At 45.6% G+C, this 16,782-nt stretch overlaps 2 protein-coding genes across 3 annotated transcripts in view; one reads left to right on the top strand and one right to left on the bottom strand.

Annotated features, from left to right (window-relative positions):
* Window positions 1–3,766: 3,766 nt before the first annotated feature.
* On the bottom strand, window positions 3,767–12,641 carry LOC121003637 (cytochrome c oxidase assembly protein COX11, mitochondrial). 2 transcript variants are annotated; one of them, XM_040435470.1, is made up of 4 exons: window positions 12,377–12,641; window positions 8,204–8,359; window positions 6,394–6,519; window positions 3,767–4,030 (listed from the first exon to the last, which is right to left on the bottom strand). In XM_040435470.1, exons 1-4 carry the CDS (start codon window positions 12,608–12,610, stop codon window positions 3,848–3,850), a joined length of 699 nt encoding a protein of 232 aa, XP_040291404.1. In that variant the 5' UTR covers window positions 12,611–12,641; the 3' UTR covers window positions 3,767–3,847. The 2 variants fall into 2 exon arrangements, with proteins under 2 accessions (XP_040291404.1, XP_040291405.1); XM_040435471.1 differs by lacking the exon at window positions 6,394–6,519.
* Window positions 12,642–12,666: 25 nt separating this feature from the next.
* Window positions 12,667–16,782, top strand: part of STXBP4 (syntaxin binding protein 4) — a 38,478-nt gene continuing 34,362 nt past the window's right edge. Inside the window, 5 exon segments of the mRNA XM_040438507.1 lie at window positions 12,667–12,745; window positions 13,673–13,703; window positions 15,305–15,437; window positions 15,773–15,787; window positions 15,789–15,881. Of these exon segments, the coding sequence (XP_040294441.1) occupies window positions 13,681–13,703; window positions 15,305–15,437; window positions 15,773–15,787; window positions 15,789–15,881 (264 nt within the window). The 5' untranslated portion in view covers window positions 12,667–12,745; window positions 13,673–13,680.

Raw genomic sequence — 16,782 nt, 5'->3', positions numbered from 1 at the left:
CCACTGGACCTGTGTTCTGCTGCAGCTAGCACTCCGGATTTTGCCAGCCTGTCCTTGGATCCGTCTTCTCTGCGGCTACAACACCTTCAGCTAAGTCTGCAGACATTGTTGTATTCCTGTTTGTTTTCTGACTGGATCTGAGGTGGCCACGGTTCCCTCCATATACTGAGTAGGGCACTGGTGGCCGTGCCCCTTCCACTATTGTAGGGGTTACAGTGGTCATTAGTCTTAGGCACGTGGGCATGCCTCGTTCCGCCTTTTGGATCCGGGCATGTGCTTTAGCAGAATAGGGAAAGCGTTGAGGGTCGGACAGGGGTCACCCTTTATCCTCCCTAGTTCTGGGTCCAGTCAGTTGCTCTGTACTGTGAATTACTATCGTTGCTCACATACACCCGTGACAATCGCACCCTCCAGGGAGACCCATTATTGCCCATCTGGCCTCTCCTTTGCTGGCATTGAGGCCGTGGGACCCATCCCTCGGGGAGGTGATCGCCACCGCCTCTTGCTGCAACGGGAGGCCAGATGGATCATCAGGACCAATGCCATGGGACCCCATGGACTCAACGACAAGGCTGTCTTCTTGTGACCTTATCTTCCCGCCATCCACCTATCGCCGCTATCTCCATCATTATACTCTAAAAACATTTTTGATTATTCACATCCCCTTTTTCTTGAGAATTCCCCACATAATCTCTTTCCCACGTTTACCTTCCAGGTATATAAGATATCTAGATAATTATCAACGTCCCCATACATGATTCGGCTCCTGAAACTTGTCGCCTAATTTAAGAATGAGTACTTTAGTTTTTGCATCAACTTTTGCATTGTTTTGCTAATTGATACTTTTTGTACTAATGCCTTGTGTCTCTGTTTATATCTGTTTTGCAGCTGCACACAGGGGAGGTCTGGGATCACCACAGTGACGCCCAGCATTTCTCCATATAAAAAGGTTTACCTGTGCACATGCACGTCATATCCGGCCTGAAGAAGCGCTATCTCTGCGCGAAACGGCCGTCGCCGCCGACGCACATTGTAGCAATCCCGCTCCCCTGCCTGCGCAGCATGCCGCTTGACTTGCAATAAAAGCAACCAGCAACGATTTTTGGTGAGTGCCGCGTCTCTCTCTACATATTCATTGCTTATATTACTTACCACGCTGAGCACCACCGCCTGCAAGGTCCCCACAGACGGCTGCTGTCTCTGGATTTGACACGGATGTGCATACAAGGTGTACTCACGTAGTGCCGCTGAGTTTTTCCTTTCCCTGTCTCCCTGTGCTATAGCTCTCAGAACATGGACACATTAAAACATAATTTTTTTGTTTAAAAAATGCTATTATTGTGTAAAACTTTAATAAATAAGAAAAAAATATACATATTAGGTATCGCCACGTCCGTAACAATCTGCTCTATAAAAATGTCACTTGACTGAACCCCTCAGGGATCACCATTGCTGTAAAAATAAATAAATAAAAACTGTGCTAAAACAACCAATTTTTTGGTCACCTTGCCCCATAAAGTGTTATAATAAATGATCAAAAAATCATATGTACCCAAAAACAGTAGCAATAAAACTGGCACCTTATCCCTTAGTTTCCAAAATGGGATCACTTCTTGGGAGTTTCTACTGTAAGCGTGCATCAAGGGGCTTCAAATGGGACATGTCATCTAAAAACCATGTGGAGTTCCTTTTCTTCTGCGCCCTGCCGTGTGCCCATACAGCAGTTTATGACCACATGTGGGGTGTTTCTGTAAACCGCAGAATCTAGGTAATAAATATTGAGTTTTGTTTGGCTGTTAACCATCGATGTGTTAAAGAAAAAATAGGATTAAAATGGAAAATCTGCCAAAAAAGTGAAATTTCAAAATTTGATCTCCATTTTCCTTTAATTCTTGTGGAATGCCTAAAGGGTTAACAAAGTTTGTAAAATCGGTTTAAGTAACTTGAGGGGTGTAGTTTCTACAATGGGGTCATTTATGGGGGTATCCACTATGTAGGCCCCACAAAGTGACTTCAGACCTGAACTGGTCCTTAAAAAGTGGGTTTTGGCAATTTTCTTAAAAATTTGAAGAATTGCTTCTAAACTTTTAAATTTCCAAAATTATGCCAACATAAAGTAGACATATGGGGAATGTTAAGTAATAAATATTTTATGAGGTATCACTTTCTGTTTTAAAAGCAGAGAAATTGACATTTAGAAAATTGCGAATTTTTCTAAATTTTCGGTAAATTTGGTATTTTTTCATAAATAAAGGTGAAATATATTGACTCAAATTTATGACTATCATGAAGTACAATGTGTCACGAGAAAACAATCTCTGAATGACTTGGATAAGTAAAGGCGTTCTAAAGTTATTACCACATAAAGTGAGATATGTCAGTTTTGCAAAATTAGGCCTGGTCAGGAAGGGGGCAAAGGGCCCAGATGGCAAGTTAAGCTTACTCTGTACACCATGCAGCATAAATAACGTTTCACCTTTACTCTATAGATCAGCACGATTATAGCGATATCAAATTTGTATAGTTTGCTGGGGTTTATTCTTTATTTTTTTGCCAAGGAATCAATCTTCTTGTTAGCGGAATCCGACAAGGAAGCTGCATCGGCCAAGGGAAGGGTGGTGGCCTTGGCCAAACGGGCTACCTGAGGATGAACCAGAGGTGGGACTGACCAGAGGTTCACGGATTCTGCACTGAAAGGAAACAGAGCGTCCAAACCTTTAGAAATTTGCAGGTGCTTATCAGGCTGACTCCATTTTTTGGCCAGGAGTGCGTCAAGGTCCGGGTAGTTAGGAAAAACCAACATGGAACACCTGGAACAGCGGAAGGACACCGGGTCTTGAGAAGAAGAGGGAGTACCCTCCTGCACGTTAAGGGTGTCTCTAACCGCCTTAATGAGGTCCTGCATGGCCGCAGATAAAGTAGAACTCTGCTCTGATACAGAATTGGAGTCAGAGGTGTCCCCAGGAGCGGCAGAAGACAAGACTTTGCCTGTCTCAGACTTGTCCAGGGAGTGACCCAGGGACGCGGCTGAGATTACTCAAGGTCTTTTGCGGGACCTGGTATCAGAGGGTGGACGAGCCCCTTCAGCAGCATGGTCCCTGTGAGGGGCAGAGACTGCCGCAATTTGAGCAGGCAAGCGGTCCAGCGACTGCACCATGGACCGGGACAGGCTGGCTAGGTCACCTAGTTTTACTTCTGTGTCCCCCAATGCATTCAAGAGAAATGGCACGTAAAGGAGTCAAGGTGTCAAAACCTCACAGAACAGATTCACTAGGCAGTAATCATTCCTTATTTTTTTGCAGAATGAGTTGGACTTCTCAATGGCCTCCTACGAGGGGAAGGGAAACAATCCCTCCAGCGTTATTCCACCATGCGGCATAAATAATGTTTCACCTTTACTCTATAGATCAGCACGATTATAGCGATATCAAATTTGTATAGTTTGCTGGGGTTTATTCTTTATTTTTTTGCTAAATATGCATATTTCACTGAAAAAAAGAAGTTTATGTCACCTCTTTCCAAGATCCGTAACAGTGTCTGCTGCCATCAACATTAAGGGATTTGTTTCGTTTTTTTGTTTTTGAGCGAGAAATAATTTAAATTTTTTTATGATACCATTTTGGGCTTTTTTTTAGGATTGGATAACCCCTTTAAAAACTAAAATAGTCCTTGAGTTACTGGTGGGAGAATAGCGAGGCTGACAACGAGCAGACCAAGGAAATAGTTAAGCTAAGATTTGTGTCCCATCAGAACAAACAAGGAGGCGTTTTGTATGTTTTCTTTAATTTAATTATAAAACTTCTGCTGAGTAGATTACACTATAGACAGTCCATTGAGCAGTCAGAGTTCAGCTGTAGCCGGGCAGCGGTAACTTGTGGCCTTCCTTGGCTTCAAAGAAGGTATAAGACAACATAATGTTCTCCACGTTCGCCATTCTGGGGTCTTCTGCAAACTCTGGGTCAATGAAGAAAAACACCGGCATATCCACCTCTTCATGCGGGTTCAGCCTCTGCTCTTCAAAGCAAAAGCACTGCAAATAAAAAAAGAGCAAATATTAGTGCAAACCTTCTCCTGCTCTATCTGCTCCATATCTCAGTCCTCCTAGACATACACTTGGTTTGGCCTTTTCTTTGAGTGTAAGAAGTGCCAGAAAAAAAAACTCATTTTCTTTCAATGTTATGTCTTTTTTATTGCCATTTTGATGCATTTTTGGCTTTTATTTTTATCTTTACAAATAGCATTTTATTTTTTTTTGCAACCCATGCATTTAAAAAAATAAATTAAAGCATGTATTCCCTGTGATGTCACTTCCTCTGTAGTTCTGTATGAAAACGAAAAGCTATAAAAATATTGCAAATATGGCATAAAACTGCAACAGACGCTTTTTTTCCCAAGCAAAAGAAATAAATACATGTACAATGGATGTCTATGGCACAATATTGCCAGAAAATAAGGCCAAAAAAAAAAAAAAAACCATAGCCAGAGCATGTAAAAAACAAACAAAATAGCAAATGTCCACAAAAATGCCAGAAAAAAAACTGTCAATCCAGCCTTACAAAATGACTGCGTAGACACTACCAAGCCTCTATGGTAATGGATTTTCTATCTTTATGTGGGGTTCTTGTTAGGGCGCATTCACATGACCGTAGTGTTTTGCGGATCCGCAAAACATGGCCGCCTCCATTATAGAAAATGCCTATTCATGTCTGCAATTGCTCTATATAGGACATGCTCTAGAACGGAACTATGGACGCGGACCGCAGGTGGTGTACTGTCCGCATCTTTTGAGGGCCCCATTAAAATAATGGGTCTGCACCCGTTCCGCAAAATTGAGGAACAGATGCGGACTCATTTATACGGTCGTGTGAATGAGCCCTTAATTAGAGACTAAATAACAGCACAATGTCAGCCAGCTGCTTCTAAGGACGACAAGATACTGTTACGTATTAGGAGGAACGAACATGCGACAAGCTCTTCCTGCGGTACGTGGTATTAGTGTGGCCCCATTCATAATTTGCAGTTCGGTTCTGGGAGCCAGTTGGGGACAAGCATTTCCTGGAGCTGGAAACTGAGCGAAGGGCAGCACGACCGGACAATGGGCAGTAGCCAATATGATGAAAAAAATTGCATTTATTTAATGTTGGGAACATGACTGTTTAGTACACAAGCATGAACGGCCCACACAAAAAAATCTGCTTCAAACCAAAACCTAGGATCGGGCTCAGTGGTAGTCACAGCCCACGCCAAGGAGAACCCCAGCCCTAAGGCCAGGTTCACACCGGTCGAATACGCTGTGGGTTTTCACAGGTGGAATACCGCCACAGGCAAGTGCTGCATCCAGAGGCTGCAGAATTTTTGCAAATTATGGAGGTGTGAAAATTCGTCTTACCAATCCCGTGTACTGGCTTCAGTGTAGACGTGTGTCACTGCTGGAGGGCACTATACAGACGTCAGTGGGGAACCAGGGAAACGTTGGGAGAGGAGCAGCAGGGGACGGGTAAGGGGAGTAGAAAGCTGTTTGGAGGATGTTCAGATTGAGGCTTTTGGGAGCGAATTCGGTGCAGAAAACCAAGCTGAATCTGCGCTGAACCTGTCTCCCATTGTTTTCAATAGGAGGCCGCGATGCAGTACATGCAGCTGAAATTGCCGCACAAGACCACACCAAGAGCGCTCAGCTCCATTCTTGGTGCTGTTGCCACACAGACCCCCGCAAAAGCCGCAGTGGGTGCTGGCTCGCAGTTTGCTTCATTCAATGGAGCTAAACCTAGAGCGGGTCCGCATGAAAACCCACGTCAAAAACAGCAGCATATCGCTAGTTCCTGCCATGGGACACGCAGAGGATTTCTCTGAACACACCCTGAAAGGCCTCAGAGGTGACATGTCCCCAAACAGAGGTCACATCACAGCTGAGGCTGCACACACGACAGGCCAGGGACTGGAAGATCGCCCAACTAAGGACTGTAGGGGGGGGGGGGGGGCAGGCGAGTAAGATTTGTCACTAGGTCCCACACACTATGGGGGGCTAATTAAAAAGAGACGAAATTGTGGAAAACCTCTAGGAACATTTTCTTCCCTTTTGTTCTCCACACATCCCCCTTTCCCTAGATGAACCTGACAGACGTCTCTTTCCTCACTCTGCTGCTCCTATGTAAAATGTATTAGGTCAAAGCATCTGCAAGAAAAAAAAAATGACATCTCTAAAGTGCACCTCTGCACTTTGGTGGGTAGGTGCGCTGCCCCTGAGAGAACCAGCACCAACCTTTCCCAGTCTCCTGAAGGGTCAGACTACCTAGACATGGCGTCCCGTTCAGGAGCCTATGAGAGCTGGGTGATGACCCCCATAGCAGCGTGCTGGAGGTCCCTCACTGTTAGAGGCAGCTCCATTCGTCTCACCTGGATTTTGTTGAAGTATTGTCCCGCTTCATAGGGGATGACGTTGTAAGTAGAAATCCCTATCACTGGTTTGTCGGTCGAATTTTTCGCCTTGTAAAACGCTAACGCGGTTTCACCTGGAACCAACTGCAGAGGGGAAAAAAAAGACATGTCTGAAATCTGAGAAGGACGCCTCGATCAGGCCTCGATCACATCTCTGTTAGGAGATCCAACAGGCTGTTCCGTTGCCGGATCGCCTACTTCCCATTGACTGCAATGAGGTCTGGCGGTAATTCAGCCATTTTCCGGTATTAATGCCAGGTTTCAGCCGGACAAAAACACGCAACGTTTTTTTGTCTGACCAACAGCCAGCATTTGTGCTGGATCAGACAACCGTAGTGCAAAACTGAAAAAAAAAAAAATCCAAATGGGGTGAAACTGTAAAAAAAAACAAAAAAAAACAACACAATTTCCCCACAGTTTTTTGGGGTTTTATTTTTACGGCATTCCCTATGCAGTAAAAATGACTTGTTACCTTCACTCTCCGGGTCAGAACGATTAAAGTGGTTGTCTCCTCATGGACTATGGGGGCATATCGCTAGGATATTCCCCGATTGTCTTATAGGTGTGGATCCCCCGCAAGTGACAGAGGGAGCACGGGTCTAGGGGGCGCGGCCTTGCGCTGTACGCTCCTATTCACTTCTATGGGGAGCTGGCTTGATGGTGGCCGGACCGGAGTCCTCCAGCCACCACCTTGCCAGGATCAGTTCTCGATATAGGTGCAAGACAATGGGGGCATATCCTAGCAATATGCCCCCATTGTCCATAATGAGACGACCCCTTTATAGAGACACCACATTTATAAAGTGTTATGTTTTCATACTAAAATCTGTAAAAAAAAAAAATATATATATATCTATATATATATATATATATCTATATCTATATATCTATATCTATATCTATATCTATATCTATATCTATATATATATATATATATATATATATATATATCTTTGCATCGCCATAGTCTGACCGGGTGGGCTCATTTTTTGCAGGTGGTAGAATGCGGATTTTGACGAGAATTTGCCCAAGATCTTTCGCTTGGCAAAAGGTGAAATCTGCAATAAAAATCCGCACTTGACATAGTGTGAATTTCAAAATCCGCACCGCAGGTCCACGTATGCAGGTTGCATTACAAAAAGTAGCAGTTTCGCCCAGGCCTTACGTCTAAGGCCTCTTGCTCACGACCGTATGTATTTTGTGGTCCTCAAAAAAACAGATCTGCAAAAAATACGGATGACGTCCGTGTGCATTCCGTATTTTGCAGAACAGAACAGCCGGCCCCTAATAGAACAGTCTTATCCTTGTCCGTAATGCAGACAATAATAGGACATATTTTGCTGAATGGGAATACAGAAACAGAATGCACACGGAGTAATTTCCCTTTTTTTTTATGCGGGCCCATCGAAATTAATGGTTCCGTATACGGTCCGCAAAAAAAACGGAACGGACACAGAATGAAAATACGTTTGTGTACAAAAGGCCTAGAACTGGTGGAAATGTAAGCAACCCTGCAAGGATCGATGGTGCGGCACCGGTCCCTGAAACGTCCCCACCATTCTCAGGTGGAGAATAGGCTCAAAAATGTCCGTACAACAAAATATTGCCACATGGGTGTTTAAAGCGTTGCAAAAAGCGATTTTGCAACTATTTTCACGCCCAAACTGGTGTAAAAATTTAAGTAAATGACTCCCAATGTGTGCAGGTAGCTTTAAAGTCTGTGGAAGCCGAGCATGCATGTGTCTGGTCAGAGCAGTCACACACTTACGTAGATTTCCGTCTGCTGCGGCCTGAAGTTCCAGTGTAGACTGGCGTGTACGTCTGCGTTGAACGTGACTTTGATGACCCGGTCCTTCACAGGCTGCATAGCCTCAATCTGGTCTGAACTGTGTCCAGCGACGGCCGCTCCCCCGAGGCCTGAGGACTAAACACAAGAAGACAGGGTGAGAGGTCATCGCTACGGCCACCAAATACACAGGCTTCAGAGATTCTGCCGCAGGTCTCATAAAGCGCGAGTCCACCTGAGCAGATACCGGATGGTAGATGGCGGGTATACCGGGTACAGATCTATGTCCTGTAGGTGATATAGCACCCACATATTCCACAGCGCTATACAGAGGCCCCACCATACAGTACCTTATATATAACCACTGAGCCACCATACATTATATAAAACCACTGAGCCACCATACAATATAGTATATAAAACCACTGAGCCGCTATACAATATATTATATATAACCACTGAGCCGCCATACAATATATTATATATAACCACTGAGCCACCATACAATATAGTATATATAACCACTGAGCCACCATACAGTACCTTATATTTAACCACTGAGCCACCATACACTATAGTATATATAACCACTGAGCCGCCATACAATACATTATATCTAGCCACTGAGCCGCCATACAACACATTATATCTAGCCAATGAGCCACCATACAGCACCTTATATATAACCACTGAGCCACCATACAGTATAGTATATATAACCACTGAGCCATAAGGTACATTACATCTAACCACTGAGCCACCATACAATACATTATATCCAACCACTGAGCCGCCATACAATACATTATATATAACCACTGAGCCAAACAATATATTATAAATAACCACTGAGCCACCATACTGTACATTATATGTAACCACTGAGCCACCACACAATACATTATATCTAACCAGTGAGCCGCCATACAGTACATTATATGTAATCAGTGAGCCAACATACCATATTTTATGTCCAACCACTGAGACACCACACAGTATATACCTGGCAGTACAGGGGGATATAGGGGGTATACAGTATGTACCTGGCAGTACAAGTGCTATAAAGAGGGTATACAGTATATACCTGGCAGTAGAGGGGTATACAGTATGTACCTGGCAGTACAGGCGGTAAATAGAGGGTATATAGTATGTACCTGGCAGTACAGGTGTTATATAGCGGGTATACAGTATGTACCTGGCAGTTCAGGGGTATATAGTGGGTATACAGTCATGTGAAAAAATTAGGACACCCTTTGAAAGCATGTGGTTTTTTGTAACATTTTTAATAAATGGTTATTTCATCTCCGTTTCAACAATACAGAGAGATTAAAGTAATCCAACTAAACAAAGAAAACTGAAGAAAAGTCTTTTCAAGATCTTCTGTAAATGTCATTCTACAAAAATGCCTATTCTAACTGAGGAAAAAGATAGGACACCCTCACATGTATTCCCTCTTAAATTGGCTCAGATCTCACACAGGTATATCACACCAGGTGCACATAATTAGTAGATCGTTACTCTGCATGTTGAATGAGGCTTGCCCTATTTAAACCTCAGACATTTAGTTTGGTGTGCTCCTGACTGTTGAAGTGAGAGTGAGCACCATGGTGAGAGCAAAAGAGCTGTCAGAGGACTTCAGAAAAAAGATTGTAGCAGCCTATGAGTCTGGGAAGGGATTTAAAAAGATCTCAAAAGATTTTGAAATCAGCCATTCCACTGTCCGGAAGATAGTCTACAAGTGGAGGGCTTTCAAAACAACTGCCAACATGCCCAGGACTGGTCGCCCCAGCAAGTTCACCCCAAGAGCAGACCGCAAGATGCTAAAAGAGGTCTCCAAAAACCCTAAAGTGTCATCTCGAGAACTACAGCAGGCTCTGGCTACTGTTGATGTAGAAGTACATGCCTCTACAATCAGAAAGAGACTGTACAAGTTTAACTTGCATGGGAGGTGTGCAAGGAGGAAACCTTTGCTTTCCAAGAGAAACATCGAGGCCAGACTGACATTTGCCAGAGATAAAGTTGACAAAGACCAGGACTTCTGGAATAATGTTCTTTGGACAGATGAGTCCAAAATTGAATTATTTGGACACAACAGCAGAGGACATGTTTGGCGTAAACCAAACACAGCATTCCAAGAAAAGAACCTCATACCAACTGTGAAGCATGGAGGTGGAAGTGTCATGGTTTGGGGCTGCTTTGCTGCAGCAGGACCTGGTCAGCTCACCATCATAGAATCCACGATGAATTCTACTGTGTATCAGAAGGTGCTTGAAGAACATGTGAGACCATCAGTTAGAAAATTAAAGCTGAAGCGGAACTGGACCATGCAACATGACAATGACCCAAAACATACTAGTAAATCAACCAAAGATTGGCTGAAAAAGAAGAAATGGAGAGTCCTGGAATGGCCAAGTCATAGAAACATAGAAACATAGAAACATAGAATGTGTCGGCAGATAAGAACCATTTGGCCCATCTAGTCTGCCCAATATACTGAGTACTATGGATAGCCCCCTCCAAGTCAAAGTCCAGATTTGAATCCCATTGAGATGCTGTGGGGTGACTTGAAAAGGGCTGTACGTGCAAGAAACCCCTCAAACATCTCACAGCTGAAAAAGTTCTGCATTGAGGAGTGGGGTAAAATTTCCTCAGACCGATGTCGAAGACTGGTAGATGGCTACAAGAACCGTCTCACTGCAGTTATTTCAGCCAAAGGAGGTAACACTCGCTATTAGGGGCAAGGGTGTCCTATCTTTTTCCTCAGTTAGAATAGGCATTTTTGTAGAATGACATTTACAGAAGATCTTGAAAAGACTTTTCTTCAGTTTTCTTTGTTTAGTTGGATTACTTTAATCTCTCTGTATTGTTGAAACGGAGATGAAATAACCATTTATTAAAAATGTTACAAAAAACCACATGCTTTCAAAGGGTGTCCTAATTTTTTCACATGACTGTACAGTATGTACCTGGCAGAAAAGGCGGTATTTAGGGGGTATACAGTATGTACCTGGCAGTACAGGCGGTATATAGCGGGTATACAGTATGTACCTGGCAGTACAGGCGGTATATAGCGGGTATACAGTATGTACCTGGCAGTACAGGCGGTATATAGCGGGTATACAGTATGTACCTGGCAGTACAGGCGGTATATAGCGGGTATACAGTATGTACCTGGCAGTACAGGCGGTATATAGGGGTATACAGTAAGTACCTGGCAGTACAGGTGGTATATAGGGGTATACAGTAAGTACCAGGCGGTATATAGCGGGTATACAGTAAGTACCTGGCAGTACAGGCGGTATATAGCGGGTATACAGTAAGTACCTAGCAGTACAGGCGGTATATAGGGGTATACAGTAAGTACCTGGCAGTACAGGCGGTATATAGCGGGTATACAGTAAGTACCTGGCAGTACAGGCGGTATATAGCGGGTATACAGTAAGTACCTGGCAGTACAGGCGGTATATAGAGGGTATACAGTAAGTACCTGGCAGTACAGGCAGTATATCGCGGGTATACAGTAAGTACCTGGCAGTACAGGCGGTATATAGCGGGTATACAGTAAGTACCTAGCAGTACAGGCGGTATATAGCGGGTATACAGTAAGTACCTGGCAGTACAGGGGTATATAGGGGTATACAGTAAGTACCTGGCAGTAGGGGTATACAGTAAGTACCTGGCAGTAGGGGTATACAGTAAGTACCTGGCAGTACAGGCGGTATATAGCGGGTATACAGTAAGTAGCTGGCAGTACAGGCGGTATATAGGGGTATACAGTAAGTACCTTGCAGTACAGGGGTATACAGTAAGTACCTGGCAGTACAGGCGGTATATAGCGGGTATACAGTAAGTAGCTGGCAGTACAGGCGGTATATAGGGGTATACAGTAAGTACCTTGCAGTACAGGGGTATACAGTAAGTACCTGGCAGTACAGGCGGTATATAGCGGGTATACAGTAAGTAGCTGGCAGTACAGGCGGTATATAGGGGTATACAGTAAGTACCTTGCAGTACAGGGGTATACAGTAAGTACCAGCAGTACAGGCGGTATATAGCGGGTATACAGTAAGTACCTGGCAGTACAGGCGGTATATAGGGGTATACAGTAAGTACCTGGCAGTACAGGCGGTATATATAGGGGTATACAGTAAGTACCTGGCAGTACAGGCGGTACAGGGGCACAGCCGCATAGGACATGCCCACCATTCCCACGACCGTAGCGGTCACGTAGGTCAGCACGGTTTTGTTGCGGCTTCTCCAGTCTTGCTGCTCGTGGTTTTGGCTCTTGAAGCCCCGGGACCCCCGGAGACAACATCTCGCCGGCTCCCGCAGCGCCCCCCACCAGCCGGTGCCCCGGCAGCCGACCCTCCACAGACTCCACAGTGACATCACAGCGGCGCCGCAGAGGGCAGGTCACGTGGTGTCGTGATGGGAAATCCCGCGATACTTCACTGCTCGCTCTCCGTCTGTCCCGCACTCGGCCATCTCCGGAGAGTTCGGCTGAGAGCGGCGTCTGACGGAGAGGTGAGTGTGAACAGGACGGCGGCTGCGTCTTATTACCGCTCATAGACATGGAGTGAAAGTTACTGGGAAGCTGGAGGTCACCCCAAAACCCCATCTCGCCTGTAGTGCCAGGCCACGCCTTCTCCAGGTCCTCTGCGTGTCAGACCACGCCCTCCCACAACCCTCTTCTTTTGTATCAGCTTTGGGGGTTCTTCAGTCATGTCCTATCTATGGTGGCAGGTCTGGCCAGCTGGATTTTGACCACAGTCTGCTTGTCCCACCACAACCCCTTTTTACTCCTGACCCCCCTCTCAGTACATGCTGGGGGTTGGGCGGTTGTTGAGGCCACTGTTTCTCCATGCCCAGTGTCAGATCGGCCAGGGGAGAGGGGAGCAATGTACTTGGTGAACTGTGAGAAGGCTGCAATACTCACCACAGCCGATCCGCGGGGGCGTGCTGGGAGTCGGACCGCCATCCTGCAGCAGTATGGACAACCCCTTAAAATATAGACAACTCGGAACTGAAAACTGAACAGATTTCAAGAAGAAATGACCTGGATGGCAGATTTGTTGCAGAAATTCCCCAATAATCTAAACGGGAGATGTGCAATCTGCATGCAGATGAATGGGACCGTGTCAGAAACGTCTGCCGCGTGTGAACACGCTCTTAGGCATCACGCACATCATGCACTCCTACACTCATTCATTTCAATAGGGCCAAAAAAGCAGACAGTGCAGCGCGTGCGCTCCTAGAGCACGGCTTCTTCTAGTCCAGTGGCTGATCCACATCAGAATCCGCAAGTAACACAAGAGGATTTTGATGCAGATAATCCCCTTAAAGGAGACTGCGGTGTGAACGGGTTTCTCCAGCGGAGTATAAGCCCTGCTCAGGCGCTATAGATGGCAGTATATATCAGTGATGTTGTCTTTCTTCTCTTTTTACGTCCAGGCGCCATCATGGCAGACGCCGTCGATATAAGGTAAGAGATGATCTACTCTGCTGTCAGGTACAGGTTAAATAAGTTATTCCTCACCCCTCCTGATGAATGCCGACAAGCTCAGGGGTCAGGAACTACAACTCCCAGCATGCTTAATTCACTTGTTTGGAGGTTCTGAGCACAGCCAAGCAAGTGTGCCTGCTGGGAGTTGTAGGTTCACAACAGACTGGAGGCTGCTGACTTTTCCCCCCCGAACCCTCTACCCACCTAGGGGTTTTTGATACGTTCATGGCCTATCCCCAGTATAGGACGTCAGTATCAGACTGGAGGGGGGTCTGACACTTCCACCGATCAGCTGTTTGGGGGCACCTCAGGCCATTGTAGAGCGGATGTTGCTGGTGAGTGCAGCTCTGCTCCCACTGAAGTGAATGCTGCAGTAACCGGCTCTGTCCACCGCACGGCAGCAGAACGTCCACCGCTGGCAGCAGAACTACCCCCAAACAGCTGGTCGGCACGGATGTGGGGTATTGGACCCCTTTCCTGATCTGATATTGATGGTAGGCCATCAATGTCAAAATACTTGTCAACCTCTTTAACCCCTTCCTGATCCTTTTTTTTTTTTTCTTCATTTTTCACTGCCTTCCCGGAGCAGTAACTTTTTTATTTTTTAGTTCCCATAGACGTATCAGGCCTTGTTTTTTGTGGTTCAAGTTGCACTTTCTAATGTCACAATTTACTATTACATATGATATGGTGGGAAGCTGGAAAAAAATTCCAATTAGGGTGGAATTGGGTAAGCAACACAAGTCCACCAGTTTTTTGTAATACTTAAAAAAATAAAAACTTGGGGGGGGGGGGGGGGGTAATTAGAATTTTTGTTATTTTTTGAATATATTTTCAATTTTTTATTTTTTTTTTTACTTATTTATCACTCATTTTTAGATCCCCTAGGGGACTTTAATATGTGATGGTCGGATCGCTTTTCCCATAGACTGCAATGATTTAACATTGCAGTCTATGGGAGATTCGCTATGTTCCTAGGCAGCTCTACCACAGGCAGGGCCTGATAGGAACTTCACTATGACAGGCCTCAGAGCGTTCAGAGGCTTCTATAACAATCAAAGGGTGCAACAACCTCGGGGCGGGGAGCTGTTCACTCCCCAGGAATAATCCGCTCGGATGCCCTGGTCAAAGTCTGTAATCGGTGAGCGCTATGGCCTCCTCAAAGATTGCCAAGCACAGCGCCATACATTCTATACTGGCTGTACATGGTATTGCAACCCTGGCCCATTCACTTGAACAGAACAGGTCATGTGATCACTGAATTTGACATCGCCGGCCTAGGAGTAAGCCACAACGCTCACCGGCAGACCCTTCAAACAGCTAATAGCCAGGGTACCAGGAGTCGGACCCCCACTGATCAGATATTAATAACCTTATCCCAAGGATAGGCTCTCAATATTCTTCTCCTGGAAAATCCCTCAAGGATGCAATTCACTGATTCTTAATTTCCTTTTTTTTGGGGGTGACGTTCCAGGGCCCTTGACAGAGATGCTGCAGAAACTCTTTTGCGGATATTTGGCGTAACCGCTTGGCTGTACAGGGTGGAATCAGTTTTGTTCCTTTTTGGTTTCTCTTTTAAGCGAGGACACGATCCAGATTATCGCCGTGAAGAGAGAAACCGGACTGGGCCTGAGCCTCATGAAAGGCGTTAGCACAACCGAAGGACCCTTAATCCAGATTAAGCATCTTATTCCTGGCGGAGACTGTCACAAGGTCAGCGTCCGAATACTCCAGCAGCTTCGCCATGAAGTGTGTTTATAGTGTCGCCCCCTAGCGCTCCTGTATGGTATAGTGGTTCACAATGCAGAACTTGGACGTGTGCAGATTTTTCCCTCCTCTGACCATCTGCATCATAGATGGTCTCCGGCTGCGGACCACAACTCTCTACGATGCCCCAACCCCCCCCCCCCCTCCTATTTCTGGTCATCACAAGAGCCCCTTTAGTGGAGTGAGATTGTTTTGCTGATACTGGCCGCACCGTTGCGATACATTTTAATATAATATTTCAGTATAGTTTGATTCTTCATTCATATCTTTTTCTCTTTTAGGATGGACGATTAAGACCCCGGAGACCAGCTCCTCTCTGTGAATAAGGAACCGCTAGTTGGCGTCTCGTGCCAGGAGGCAAAAAGCATATTAAATAGAGTAAAATTAAGGGTAGCGTGCCGCCGTGCCTTCTCTAAGTGGTCAGATTTTGGGTCGGGGCCCTTCATCCCAATGGCCGCCAAGTAACATGATAATATGTCTGGTGGCTGCAGCTTCACCAGGGATCTTCGGAGGCAGCTCCTTTAATAAAGGGGTTGTGTATGATGCGCTAGCCCCTTAAAGGAAACCTGTCACCTTTAAAAAAACGCATATAAAACTGCCAGCATTACCTTATATTAGCCCCCAGGCTGTTAATAATCATGTGTTTGATCCGGTAATCTGATGCTCCATAAATGGCAAAAATGATGTTTTTAAGCGCCATCTTTGCCAGTCAGCTTGAAGTCAAGGGGCAGCGGCTTCCTAGCTTCAAGTCAAGGTAAGCACGTCCCCCAACCGTCCCCTGGTGTGTGATTGACATCCTGCAGTGCGGCGGGATCGCATAAGCCTCGCGCATGCACGGTGCGCCGCTGAATCCCGGCTAACAGCGGCAGCTGGAGACAGGATCACGCTTAACCAAGGAGCGCACCGCGCATGCGCAAGACTTAGGCGGTCGCCGGCCGCACTAGCAGGCTGTCAATCTAATAAAAGAGGGGACGGTTAGGGGGAGTGCTTACCTTGACTAGAAGCTAGGAAGCCGCTGACTCGGCAAAATGGCGCTTAAAACATCGTTTTTTTGAATCTATGGAGCATCAGATTACCGATCAAACACATGATTTATTACAGACTGGGGGGCTACTATAAGGTAAGGCTGGCGGTTTTATATGCGTTTTTGCGATGACAGGTTCCCTTTAACCCCTTAAGGACCGGGCTCATTTTCACCTTAAGGACCAGGGCCATTTTTTGAAATCTGACCAGTGTCACTTAAGTGCTAATAACTTTTAAAACGCTTTGACTTATCCAGGCCATTCTGAGA

The sequence above is a fragment of the Bufo bufo genome, chromosome 6 (genome assembly GCF_905171765.1).
Source record: "Bufo bufo chromosome 6, aBufBuf1.1, whole genome shotgun sequence".
In the NCBI taxonomy this organism is placed as follows: Eukaryota; Metazoa; Chordata; class Amphibia; order Anura; family Bufonidae; genus Bufo; species Bufo bufo.
Note: the sequence above shows the minus strand (reverse complement) of the source record. Positions and strands in the feature narration are given on the sequence as shown.